The sequence below is a fragment of the Epinephelus lanceolatus genome, chromosome 6, assembly GCF_041903045.1.
Source record: "Epinephelus lanceolatus isolate andai-2023 chromosome 6, ASM4190304v1, whole genome shotgun sequence".
Taxonomy (NCBI): domain Eukaryota; kingdom Metazoa; phylum Chordata; class Actinopteri; order Perciformes; family Serranidae; genus Epinephelus; species Epinephelus lanceolatus.
Genome location: NC_135739.1, coordinates 14,390,241 through 14,404,571, shown reverse-complemented (window position 1 = coordinate 14,404,571; position 14,331 = coordinate 14,390,241). Strand labels below are relative to the sequence as shown.

General features: G+C 39.8%; 1 protein-coding gene across 1 annotated transcript; it reads right to left on the bottom strand.

Moving 5' to 3' along the window:
* Nucleotides 1–3,424: 3,424 nt before the first annotated feature.
* On the bottom strand, nucleotides 3,425–14,071 carry nfil3-4 (nuclear factor, interleukin 3 regulated, member 4). The gene is made up of 3 exons (XM_078168683.1): nucleotides 13,853–14,071; nucleotides 8,102–8,170; nucleotides 3,425–7,994 (listed from the first exon to the last, which is right to left on the bottom strand). The coding sequence occupies exon 3, from the start codon at nucleotides 7,958–7,960 to the stop codon at nucleotides 7,202–7,204; it is 759 nt and encodes a 252-aa protein (XP_078024809.1). The 5' UTR covers nucleotides 7,961–7,994; nucleotides 8,102–8,170; nucleotides 13,853–14,071; the 3' UTR covers nucleotides 3,425–7,201.
* Nucleotides 14,072–14,331: the final 260 nt, after the last annotated feature.

Sequence of the window (14,331 nt, the reverse complement as noted above, 5' to 3'; positions counted from 1 at the left end):
CACGTTTTCCAAACAAATACAATGCACTTTAGTTATTAGCACAAGCCCATAGCATTTTACATTGTATAAATTAGCCTAGCAGCTAGCGATTTTTTCCCCTTCTCATATGACACCAGGGACAACGCTCACCAACAAAACAACTGTCTTAAGCTAAACACGTTTTCTAAACAAATATAAGATGCTAACGTTATTAGCACAAGCCTATGGCATTTCACATTGTATAAATTAGCTTAGCGACACATTTCCTCTGCTCATATGAAGCCAGGATAAATCACACACAAGACTTTAAATGCTGTTTTTGTGGAGGCTTTATTCTCTTCACAATTTACTGAAATCTGCTAAATTAAAGTAAATAAAAGCTTTGTTTCCACTGAGGGAAATTGTTTTAGCTTACAAAAATAGGCAGGAGGTCTGCATCGCTGCAACGTGTCTGGGGAGGTGCATGTTAGGCTATGGTGCATAGGGTCTACGTCGACGCAGAGCCTACGCTGTAGGTATGGTGTCGATTCTATGCACAAGTATAAATTCTGCCTTAGGCTGTGACATGCATTGATGTATCTTGCTGCACCTATGTCGCTGACACTATCTTCTCCAAGTAACCATTTTAGTCTTGTCAGAGAGTGAATCAAAATCTTGGAGTTTACATTTAATTTTTGTAAAGAACTTTGTTCTGATGTCATATAAGCTACGCTGCAGCAGGAAATGTTGCTCTGTCTCTACCTGTCTCTGTGGACAGAGTTGCAACTGCCTGTCTTCTCGAGCGGGCACAGTCTGCCTGTGTGTGTGCCGGTCTCTGCGGCCAGGCTGTGATCACTGAGTCTGTATTGTCAGTGTCTTTCTCAGTTTCTGATCTGCCACAGCAGTCAGATAGTTTGCCACCTTGTATTGTCTGCTGTTCTCAGATGTTACTTCCCTGAAGAGTGAAATGAACACCAGGTTGGACACCTTAAGTGAAACTCTACTGAAATGTAATATGATCGGGAATTGATCGCATTCATTGAAATCACAGTGAGTGATTTTCAGTGTAAGTACTCTTCAAAGTACCTGAAACCTCCCCCCCAGTCTTTGTTAAGTGTTGACTGTGGCATCGAAGCAGAGGAGGTGGTGATGTCTCTTAAAAGGAATTAACATGTGTCATCAACATTTCAGATGAGCCACTGAGAGACGCGTCATCAACCAAGCATAAGACATCAACATCAGACTGTGTAATTACAACGTTAAGCGCTCAGATGGGGTTGCTGCCCTACGTTTTATTCATGTAATAACTTATTTTGTTTACTCAGAGTGAACAGCAGCAGTAAAGAGCACAGAGTTCTGAAAGCCTCCCCTCGAGCATCTCTCTTTCATTTGGTTAAGAGAGGAAATGATGTATACTTTAACACAGAGACGTGTTACTTCTGTTTCACCAGTTATTTCAGGCCATATGATGGGAACATGATGGTTGATTGAAATGATGTAACTCAGTGTGTGTGTGTGTGTGTGTGTGTGTGTGTGTGTGTGTGTGTAAGGTTTGTGTGTGGGGGTAGTTATCACACATTTTGTGTTACCATGGTGTTAAAATGTGGCGGTTTAAATGGGATTGTAGTGGTTAGCAGTTGCCGAACAAACAACTCACCTGCAAAGAATGTCTGCACATCTTTACATCAGAATGTGGCGTGCTTGCAGAGAACCTGCAGACAGTCATTTAAATTTAGTCATCATTTGAAGGCAGTTTCTGTTTTGTTTTTTAATCCACTCATTTCATTTACAGTGGGTGATAACTAAGCTGAAACCTGATGACGTTGGGAGCCCCAGGTTTACCCAAGTCTCATTATGACTAAAGCTTTCCAGGATCACCCTGGTGACTTAAATGTCATGAAATTCATCGCTTGAATTTGGGATGTTAAGTTTTGGTGCCTGAAGTTTGTGAGTAATTAGTTGAAACCCAGATGGGTCAGTGGTGACTGGTGAGGTACAGGGTCAGCTGCCACATTAGCTTGTTGTTGATGGTGAAGCTGTAAAAGAGTGAAAGAGATGTGAACAGAAATAAGGCCAAGTACAGGTGTTGTATCCATGTTTGGATACAGACCGCAAATAACATTGCGCCATCAACACTGGATCCATTTATGTGCTTCAAAGCCGCAACATGCAGGAATCAATGGCCTCTTTAACTCACCTGTGAACATTTAAAAATTGCTGGAATGAAAAAAGGACTTTGATGAAAATATATTAAAATGTGTAGCAGCCAGCTGACGGTCACATCACTTGGCACCAAAGATGAGCCAGCTGCAGATTAAATTACAAAAGCTCACTCATAATATTATAAAATAATGATAATGTATATAATATTCATGTGGATACAAGAACCTTTAACAGGAACAACACTGGATCACTGCCACGGCTGCTCATTATAATTCTCTTTAATAAGGAGCATAATGCTAAGAGCTCATGGCTCTGGGCAACGTAGCCCTGAGGGAGTCTGTCTGAAGTGAGGTGACCAAGAGGGATTTCAGCGAAGTTTAAATCAACTTTAACTTAATATTATTTCACCATACAGGTGAGTGTATTATTAAGAAATCAAAATAAGGTAAAGTGGGGTCAAAATCACAAAGGTTGTCCAGGGTTTAGTTTGCCTTTAAAAACAGGATAAGATAACATTTAACTAGGTCTGCACGGGTATATGGTAATGGCATGTTATTTTATGCTTACATATAGTTAATATTCATTATAATGTAGCTTATAGTGATTATCAGAGAGGGGCCTGGGGACTCACAGTGGTCCGTAGCACCAAGACTGCAGTCTTCAAACCCTTTTGACTAATGGTCTGACAACAATAACATATCTGTATACATACACAGGTGTCTGTTCATAAAGATTACAACTTTCTCTTTATGTGTATGTGTGCATATGTGTTCATAATGTTTAGAAATGCACTTCACATTAGCCATTTTCTCTTGATTTGCCTTTGATATTCTGCTCTTTTGCATCAAAAGGGGCCAGTCTGATCAAGATGCCTCCTGAGTTCCTCCAGTTAGAGGTTTTCCAAGCACGTCCAACTAGTAGGAGGCCCCCGGGGCAGACCCAGAGCAATTATATATCGCATTTGGCCTGGGAACACCTTGGGATCCCCCAGGAGGAGCTTGAAAGTGTTGCTGGGAAGAGGGACGTCTGGAATACTACCCTGCTCAGCTTGCTGCCCCCCTCAACCCGGCCTTGGATAAAAATGGATGGATGGACAATGCACCTAACTGAATTAATGCCAGTTGCATTGTTTTATGGGCGTCCTGTGATGAGATGGTGCAAATATTTTTAATACATGTCTAATATCTTTCTAATACATTCACTTGTGTTGTCCTTGAACATAACTAAGACTAGAAGTGTAAAAAAAAAAAAAAATAACCTGTGTCAAATTATTCCAAGGGAAATCAGATTAGGATATGGCAATTTTTATTGTGGAAAAATGAAAAATTCTATTTGAAAAACAAACAAACAACAACAACAACAACAACAACAACATTAACAACAACAACAAACAACTAAGCAGATTGAGCAGATTACTGCTTTCAGATATCCCCATTTTAGTTTGACAAGATAGAATTATTCAGCTGTGTCGTTCCCGCTCCGTTAGTGACTTCCACCGGTTGGTCGGTGCACAGTGAAGGTGACACCGACCTCCACCGACACAAATTCCCGGTGGAGCTCTTTGCTGATAGGTGAACCGTTACGATTCAAGATGGCGGCGACATACGCAGTAAATTGCCGGCTGGTTTTCAATACACAACAGTTCACTGGCACTAAACAAGCGAAAAATACACAAAAACATGTTTGACTTTGGACCAGCATGACCAGTTTGGCCATCTTCACACTGGTAAGTATATCTCACTCTGACATAATTAAAACAACACTGTACAAAAAACATGAAAGATATTCCACCTGCTATGGTGTTAGCTAGCCGTTAGCACCTTTATGCTGACTACAAAACAAGACCAGTTAATTCACTGAAAACTTTCTTTTCTTGAGAAAAGCCTGGTGAGCGAGACTACTGAAAACTGTACGAGGAAGAGAGTTAAGGCGAAAAGGGGAAACTTACCGAATGTAATATCTTAATATAAATATTTTAGGGGATTAAATCAGTAAGCACCTGTAATGTAACTCTACAACATAATGTGAACTGCTAGCTAGCTAGCTAGCTGTTAGCTAGCTAACACTCCTGAGTTACCTGCTAGGACCAACATCAACAACCTGTGAACATCACCTTGCTTAAGAAAACTAATTAGATAATTTGAGGACATAATGCAGCATATCTGAGAAACTAATTATTAATTTCTGGACTCAAATAACAACTCTTGTGCACAGATTATTTGAAAAATATCTGCCAGGCTCTGTGTAGTCACCATTGATAGTAACGTTAGCCAAAATGATTTTATATTGCTTAAAATTGGGATTAATGAAGGGATTTGGCTACATTAACAAAATGTAAAAATGATAATAGATTCACTGTAAGTGCATGTGCAAAGTTGTTAGCCGAGTTGCCCTGTCTTCAATGTATTATGAATCTGCTTATGGGCACTTTTAACTAACTGATATCAACAGTTTCATGAGCCCCGTTTGATAACCACAGCAGCTAATAAGTTATTGCATTCCTGGCCATAAACAAAAATGTTATATTAAAAAAAACGCTCACTCAGTACTCAGCTGCTGTCTTGTTCCTGTACTGGCACCGACTGTTTCTTTGAATTTTTCTTTGAGCCAGCAGGACTGGCTGTTTGCCTGACCAGCAGCAATGTTGCCATCAGCGCTGTCAGGCAAAGAGCCAGCAACCTGCTGTAGCCTGGGGTGATGATGGCTCACAAATACACTGAAAGAAACAACAGATGCCAACTGGAAGAGGAGCGCAGTAAGCTACTGTCTCTGTAGTCTAATGCAATAGTTTTACTTTTGGTCCCTGGACCAAGGACTGCTATTTTTTCGAGTACTGTAGCCCACAAGCCTTTCGTCTGCCCAAGGCTACAGCATGGTAGGAGTTGGCCTCTGTACTGAGGCACAGCTTTTATCTCCTCCTCTGTTGGGGAAAGCCAGCAACATGGTGATGTAAACATAAGTTTCTGGGTTAGGGAGGAAGAGAGGAGTACTTTTTTGACCTTTGTGAGCTATGCAGGGTTTCGGGTCTGTGGAAAAAAATACCCATTTGATATTTTAAATCTTTTTTTAATGTGATATATATTGAAAATAATTTTGTTCCCATGCTTACTGAGGCACTGGCCACAGTACGGAGGAAGGTGGCTGTTTCTGCCCACACAGGAAAACCAAAGAAATACATCATCAGACTTCACTGTTTCCATTTGGAGGGAGGTTGTAGCCAGCAGTTTGTTAAGATAAAGTAAGATAAGTCTGGGGTGAAACCCTGTGTTATCTTTTTTTTATTGCCCAGATGTTTTTTCTTCTTATATTTTATAAAGATTTGATCTGGATTAACACATTTTTAACTGCATTTCACTATCTAAAGAAAGTGGGGTTCCATATTAATTCTAGTCAAGAATACCACTGATGGTTAACAGATGTATATTAGTAACAGTTAATGTTCATGCGTTAGCAAAATACAACATACACCCAATTCTCACAGCTGTGGTAACCATTCATATATGTAAAAGAGTAAAGTCATATTTCTGCTGCTTGGAGTGGTTCAGTTGAGTGGTTGGATGGTTATCGGTCCTCTAAAACAAGGCTGATGAGCTGAGATCAGCGAGTGCCGTTACTTAGTTCATAACCAACAGCTGAACATCAACTTTGACATGAAAGCACACAGAGAAAGAGGAGCTGAAGCCGCTTCAGAGCTCTATTTTTATGACACAGAAGGGCGTGCTGTGAACTTGTACATAAATGGAATCTTTTCAAACGCCTGCTAATGTTCTTCATGTGGCTATAGTGTGAATGATCATCATCCAACATTGAACCGTCAGTGTGTGCTGTGACACAAAAAGTGTGGCAGTTTCCACGCCTTGTGTGCTTTTTAACAGTGCTCCGTTGAACGACAGTATGCACCATTAACTCATAAAAATAGAGCTCTAACAGGGATGGTTTATCCCAAAATCAAAAATACATATTTTCCCTCTTATCTGTAGTGCTATTAATCAATCTAGCTTGTTTGATGTAAGTTGCAGAGTGTTCGAGATATCGGCTGTAGAGGTGTCTGCTTTCTCTTAGATATGACAGAATGAGATGGCACTCGGCTTGTGGTGCTCAAAGCCCCCAAAAATGCATTTGAAAAACTCAACAGCAATGTCTCTTTCTAGAAATCATGACACGTTTACTCAAGATAATCCACAGACCTTGTTGTGAGCAGTTTCATGTAGGAACTATTTTCTTTCTACTAAGCTACACCTGCCAACTGTGTCACCACGCAAAAGGAAGTGTGCTTTTTCTCATGGACGAGAGGCTCATGCTTGTGAGAGAGGCAAATATTATTGGCGTACTCCTCAGCTGAGCTGTAACTCTAGCTAGCTCAGTGGTGCAAGGTGAACTAGCAGTACATGCATGCTTTTTTCAGTGTGGTGATACAGTTTGCGGGTGTAGTGTGGTATAAACAAAATAGTTCCTACACAAAACTGCTCACAATACGATCTGTGGATTATCTTGACCAACCAGGTCATGATTTCCAAAAAAAGACATTGTTGTTGGGTTTTTCAAATGTGTTTTTGGGGCTTTGAGCACCACTAGCTGAGTGCCTTCTAGTTCCATTATATTTGAGAGAAGGCAGACATCTCCACAGCTGATATCTGCAACACTTGGCATCTCACACCAAAACAAACTACACTGATACTACAGGTGACTCTACAGGTAAGAGGAAAAATATGTCAGGGCTGCCCCCTGGAAGTCAGAGATTCGAATTATCAGTTGGAGACCCCTCAGTCAACTGAGATTGCTTAGAATAGCCTTAACTATATTCACAGTCACACTGAACATCCCACTTAACCCTGTTCAAACCCTCAAACTCTACATGGAAAACAAAGAAGGAATAGTCGAGTATTCATACTGAACAGCCAAATCTGATTCGACTAGCATAATTCTGATTCAGGTACAGCCCTAAAATATGCATTTTTGATTTGGGGGTGAACTGTCCCTTTTAAAGTTACAGTGTCAGCAGGAATATTTGACAGTTTGGAGAAATAATTTGTTTCTCAGTCTGTCAATCCATGAGATACACCCTTTTGTTAATGGACAGTCAGTCTAATATGTATTGTCTCGGTGGGGAGCAGTTTCTGTCTTCTCTGGAGGTGATTTTGCGAGGTGGAGCAGGGCAGGAATGGGACAACACCCCTGGGACCTGCTGCTCCTCCTCCCCATCTGAGGCAGGTCTCGTAGGAATGGGCTTCAGTAGTGGAGCTCCAGGACGGGATGAATGGGAAGGCAGGAGATTTCGAGGGAGGGCAAGAGGAGTGAGGAGGCCAGAGCCGGGTGTAACAGACCCGTTTAAATATGAATAGCCTCTCATTGTATGGAGGGCATATGCAGGGATGAAGACAGGGTGCGGTGGTTGGTGTCTTGGCATAACTGAAGAGTCTCTGCCACCCCAGTAGTAGTCCCTCTGCAGGGACTGGTGGTGTGTGCTGGTGGCAGTGATAGGCTGGGTGCTGCTGGGGATATGCTGTTGCAGTTGGTTACTCTGAGCAGTGTAGGCTGAACGGTGAGCCAGGCCAAAGCGCAGCTTGATGGCCATTAATTCAGCGCTAAGCCTGGTATTTTCTTCTTTCAGGGCCATGAGATGAGTCTCCAGCACGTAGTCATTCATCCTCCTCTTCTCCCGCGACCGTTTGGCTGCCTCGTTGTTCTTACGACGTTTCTCCCAGTAGAGGGCATCCTTCTTCTCCTCAGGTATGAACTCCCTTTTGCGGCGGGGGGGTCCCTTACGTGCCATTTCCTCTTCCACTGGTAAAATATCTCCGTCTTGGCGTCCATGAAATGGTGACGACAGGGACTCCATGGTAGATGAAAAGTGAGTGAGAACCAGCCGAGACCTGAAATCAAAAGGAATAGAGCAGAGTTTTTAACCTTATGTAGGAGGTTGAGTAATCCAGTTACTTCCTTTTTGTATAATGGTACCCTTATCTGATTTGCGTTTTACCTCGTCTTATCTTGGTTTCTCTTTGAAAGCACCGTAGTATTTCTTGCACGTAATATCCACAGTTGAGAGCTGTGGGGAAAAGAATAATGAAAATTTAACAATGGTTCATGTTGTCAAGTTTATTCCTTAAAAGAACAACAATACAATGACTGTCTGCAACTGAGTTTGTATTGAATGTCATTGTAAAAACATTAATTGTATTGTGCTGAGATGATTAATATTGATGAGAACCTTAGATTATGGAAATATTTTTGATATTTACCTTGTTTTGTAAATTTATATCCACTTATATGTTTTTGTTAGTCATGTAAAGTCTATATATCCGAAGCACTCTCTTGCCAGTCTAGCACAAAACCATTAACAAGTACATCAGGCTGCACGCATGTATCTTTTTTCTCTCCGAAAAGCTGTAGAGGCAGCTACAGCTCACCTAACAGTGTCTAGCGCCTCCGGCACTCAAACCCCCTTCCTGACCTCACTACACCTCCTACCTGTCTAGACCACATGAGAAAATGTGACAATGTGGAAACAAACACACAAAGAAGAATGTGTTTGATAATCAATATACATTTACATACAGTTGTTTACAACAATGAGTTCATGCTTCAACAATCATACCTAGTTCCATATTTTAAACAATAGCTACTGTGCTTCAATGTGCACCACAGGCTTTGGAGAGCTTGGGCAGATTTGTCTAATCTATCTAAAACATGAGATAAATGTAAATTTAACTTTCAACAATGGAGGAACCTCTCTGTTGCTGTTTTTGCAAAGTAATTAAAACTTTTATTGTGAAAATGAACATTTCTTGAATTGTATTTCGAGGTTTTCCTTGGCCAGAAAGTTGCTGATGACGTAGAATTTTGCTCCGTTAAGTGGAAAGATGATTAATTGAGAGCTTGTCATGTCGAAATTATATACTACAGTTTTCCACCAGTGAGTTCATTCCTTAGCTGTGTCTGACAACACTTAGTGTTTCTCACTTTATCTACCCCGTCTTCCTCTTTGATGGACTTGTCCACCCAGTCACCACTTCCCCCTTCTCCATCTCTTTTATCTACTTGCCTCACTTCACTCTGAGCTTTTACTCTGCATAGTGGCAAAGAAAATGCAGTCAGTAAGGATCTGTCCATTCTGTTGCACAAGGCAGAAGGTAGAATCAAACAGGAAGATATTTTGAATAATCAGTCTGAGAGAAATACTGTCAGCTTTCAATATAGTCTCTGTCATTTGCGTGGGTTTGTGGGTGGTTTCATGGGAAGCATGCAAGAAGGATGAGCATTGTGCTGAAACCGCAGCCGTCCCCTCTGTGCGTGCAATCATACGCAGAAACACACACATGCCTTTCAACTCATTGATGTTTCCCTCACACCTTATTCTTGCAAACAATACTATGGCTGATAAATTCCTAATTCGACATTGTGCAGTACTTTTTACTAGCAGCTACATGTGACACCTCATAAATGAGCTGCGAAATAAACTGTCACTAAGGATGTCACACATGAGGAACCTATAAGCACAAACCATAACTCCACAGTCTATTACCTCAAAAATTACCATGCAGTGTCCTGTTTAATTGTTAGTTCTCATTTTTATTTCTGTTATTCACACTTCGAGCAACTTCTCAGCATTTTCACAGACCATGTAGTCATATGTTGACGTGCCAGTCAGGCTGAGACAGAAGCATCAAAACAAAAGTATCAAAGAGGCCATGCACCCTGTGTGCAGTGTTGAGAATGCGTGCATTAGGTTAAAAATAATCAAGCCTGTGCCCAGTGAGAAAGGTAGACCCAAAGCCTCTTTGTGTTTGTTTGTCTGTGTGAGAACATGCACACCTGCATACTTGTGTGCAACACAAAGCGTTTTATACTCTGTGCTAGCAAACCCCAAAAAAGCAACAGCAGGAAGAGAGAAAACAATAATCATACAGGGAGATACAGAGAGAGAGAGAAAATGAAAAAAGAGAGGGTTCCTGAGTGAAATCTCTCTTGAGGCTGAGCCTGCTCACTACTCCGCTGCACATGTGCACCTGTTTCTTATTGACTAATTATAGCCAGCCTGCTTTTTAGTAAGGAACTCTCAAACTTCTTCTTTTTGAGTCTATCCGTTTTCTCATACCCCACCATCTGCTGTTGTGTTGCTGTGTACCCTGGCAGCTGTTGTTAAAAAGAATACCCATAGGGGGAGAAATCGGTCAGTCCCTGTTTTGTGGCTTTCCACCTCGATGTACTTTGTTCCATGTCTCTGGTTAACTGCCATTGTGGAAATTAGAGTGCGTGAATGCTGCCTTGGGGAAATAAAGAATTTAGCCTCAGGTCTTGGCTTAAATTGTCCGTTAACGCAGAAATTCCGTGAAGGGCAGTGCTAATTACTTATAGCACCATCTCATTCCTGTACTCTTTGTATATTGTAAATTAAAAGCATCATAAAAACTTAACATTCACTTTTTTAAACTGATGACTATACATGGACACTAAACTGTGATTAAAGTATTTACGGCATCATGAAAAGAGGAAACAAATAGATGAAATATTCTCACCATCTATTTATAAAGTATGGTACTAAGCCATCAATGTTATCATGTATTAAAGGGTAACTTGGGTATTTTTCAGCCTGGATCTTATTTTGTCTTTGTGTCAAAGTGACTATTGTGAAGTAGGCTGCAGTGTAACCACTCAGAGCATGTATGCACCGTCACTTTATGTCCACAAAAAGTGTTTTTTTGTTGTTGTTGTTGTTTTGACTTTTGTTGTTATTTGTAGTGTGTCTGAAAACATTGTGGAGAGGATCATTACAGAGATAGACCATTTTGTTAAAGGGCAAGAAATCTCTTTCTGCAAACCCACCAGACTCCATTTTGATTACCAGTCATTTTAACGTGCATAGAGACAGCATATTTTCACATCTAACTGAGTGAATTAAGGGCTTATTTCAACCAAACCTGTGTTGGTAATTGTTGGAACAGTGGAAAGACCAACCAAGACAGTTTTGTGAATTATATTTTCTGTCACATTTGAGTGGAGTGTGTTTTACTATGATACAATTTCTGTTTTTTTAAACTGAGTACGTTGGGTTTTGTGATAGCGATGTCAGGGTTGTGTCTGGTTAAACAAAAATGATCTTACTGTGTGTTCATGTGGTGTCGTAATAATCAAAAAAACTAGTTCCTGACTGGGAAAATTCATGTGAATGCCCCCTCAAGTCTGAAAAACAACAACTTTAAAAGTCAGCAAACACTTTGTCACACGACTTGCTGCGTTGATGTCATATTACACAGAAACATGGTGGACGAAAATAAATGTTTGGTTGATAATAAGAAACTTTTTGTTGATTTGTGTATTGCATAAATTTTTGGCTCACATTTAATCGGTAATATAGTGTCAGGTTTTTACCATTAGCTGCTGTCTACTTAAAATGACCTAGTTTAGCAAGTTAGGTTATTTACTATCAGCATTAACCCTCAGGCAAACCAATATTTTAGTGCTGTAAGAGAGTGCAGAAACAAGTCTTAGACAAAATCAGTAATATAAAGCTTCAATCATGTCTTTTAAATGAGCAATAAGATGTAGCACAGCACATCGTCTTTGTAGCACCCATGTTGTTTCCACATTGCGACTGAATAGCTCATGAACACACCGAAATTGGATGTACAACTTCCTAACTCAGGAAATGTGACCATCCGAGAATCATTTGAATGCAGCATTACTCTTTATGACCCATGACCTGTGTCACATGACCTCTACGTGAACTTTTGAATTGCACACTTGTTTGCAGTGCATTTTATACATTCTAGTTGAAACAATGGGTTTATCCTTGAATCAATAAAGGATTTTTAACTATATTCAGAGCCTTGGATGCATTTTTGAACTGCCTGTCTGTACCATGGACTTCTACACTGAGTGAGCTGACCAGTTGTTGTTTTGTTATCAATAATCTGAAGCTGTCAGTGGCAAAAACAAGCACTTTTATTGGATGTAAGTTGTTGGCGCACAATTGCCCATTAATTTTATATTGCAGCCTGTTTCCAATACTGTTGTCTTTATTAGTCACTTAGACACAAAAACATGGGAAAATAGGGTCCCGGTTGAAAAACACCAAAGTAGCCCTTTAATGGATGGGTGGACAGTATGTTATTTAAATCTAAATTCTGTGTTTTACTATTATACTGAGGTCTAGTGCAAGATTCCTCCTCATACCCAGTAATCTATAACATACCGTAGGAGGACGATTAATACTTTGGGTTCCTTTGCACTCAAAACCACCCATTTGATATGAGATGTATTGAAAGGTCTTGATATTAACGCATCAGTCAGACAGGTGCGAGATGGTTGTTTAATTTAAAACAGGCCAAACTCCTTGAAATAGCAAATAACGTTCGCAGCTTTCATAGAGTATGGACCGAGAGCATGTGTTTTTCTCAGTTTGAATACATGCGGCTGCTGCACACAACATGATCATAAATAGAAAAACACAGCTTCTCATGTGGTGTTTGCACCCCTTCACAATCTCGGGCTTTGTACATGTGTGTTGTGCAACCGGGACCCAAAATATACTGTATAAAAGTTTCTGTTTGGTAATTCATAACTGACTGACCAAAAGAGTAGAACTACCTGTGTGGTGCAATGCAGTACAATAGCACTGCAATAGACACCATCTTGTTTTAAATGTTTACTTAAAAAATGTCGCTGTATTTGGCAACGCTTTAGTTCTCTGTATGTTGACTCAACTCTGTGATGTTGTGTTAAATATTAGTGTATATTAAAAGGTACTGTTGATATTTCTTCCACCTCTCATGTATGCACGATAGTCAAACATTACTGTATTCATGTATGACGATGACGATTTATTGCAGTATGTTCTGCAAGATAACATCATAGCAGTGAAGTATTTCTACTTTTTTTATTATTATTTAATTTTTTTAAAAATGTTTTTTATTTTTTTGATCACTCAGTGGAAAATTGACAGCAAAGAAATCAAATTTACATGACACAGACTTTTGTGTCAGGAGCTTTGTCTTGTATCATCATTCCACACAATAATTTCCATAATTTAAGATCATGTTTCAGGTGTAATTCAAAACAATCATGAGTCAAGGACATTTAAAATCCCCCGTTATCCTAATTGATTTTACATATTGTTACAATTTTAGTAAAACATCCCTTCCCTTGTACCAGATAACAAAATAATATTTCAAGTTTCCATATTGTGAAAAACTATTACGCTATTTTTATTGCATGTATATTTGAAAAGTTTGGTTATTTAATCCAAGCTTTGCTCAGTTCATAAAAATATTATAAGTATTTTACAGTAAGGACTGTTATAGTAGAAACACACCATGTACAAAACTGTCATCCTACATTATCTTGATATTTACAAGGTAGTTACACTTCCTCTTCCTCAAACAATTCTTGACAGATAATAGGGCAACATTCTGCTAATATATTCTGAATTAATTGATTTTATGTCTTTTTTTGATGATATGTAAAAAACACATGAACAGCTGAAAAGTTTGTATTTTAACAAAGTGAAAATAGTTTGATGATTCCAAAGGTTTATCGAGTTGACCACCAATTTCACAGCGTACAACACTGGGGTGATGAGCTGCGATGAGCACAAGATGATTTAAGTATACGCGTAAAACATCTTTTCTTTGGTCACTAACACCTAAACCATTTCCTCCCCTGAATCCATCAGCTGTTCACATGCATGGTACAAACAATTTTAGACATGAAAGTGAGCTCAGGGCCTTACCTTTAACCGCTGGGTGCAGAAAGTCCACTGTTGCAGAGGTGCCAACAACCCAATTCAGAGTTATCACACTCTCACCATACACAACTTAGAGCACTCCTTTGAGACTGCGTCATAAGATAGATGCATGTATAAACAGAGGGGGGCTCATAATGTCTTTACTCTCTCTCCTTCTTTGCTTTGTCTGACTCTTTGTGCTGTTTTCCTGTCTTTAACTGACGACTGTCCACCTCTGTTGTCACATGAAAAGTGTCTGACTGATGCTTTCAATCTTGATAGTGTTGTGGTCTTGGTGGCGTGCCCACACAGGGGTCTTACCCATACAATGGTGTCAGTTTCAAGCAGACATATTTTCTCTATTGTATACTATGATTGCAGAAGGATATGCATCTAACACCCCAGAATATGGTAATACACCAGTATATCATGAAGTAAATCCATGCTATTTGTTTTGTGTTTGCAGTATGTTGCTTCATGATAGT

Coding starts and splice junctions, on each gene's coding strand:
- nfil3-4 (XM_078168683.1), bottom strand. CDS start 7,960: ATGGAGTCCCTGTCGTCACCATTTCATGGACGCCAAGACGGAGATATT.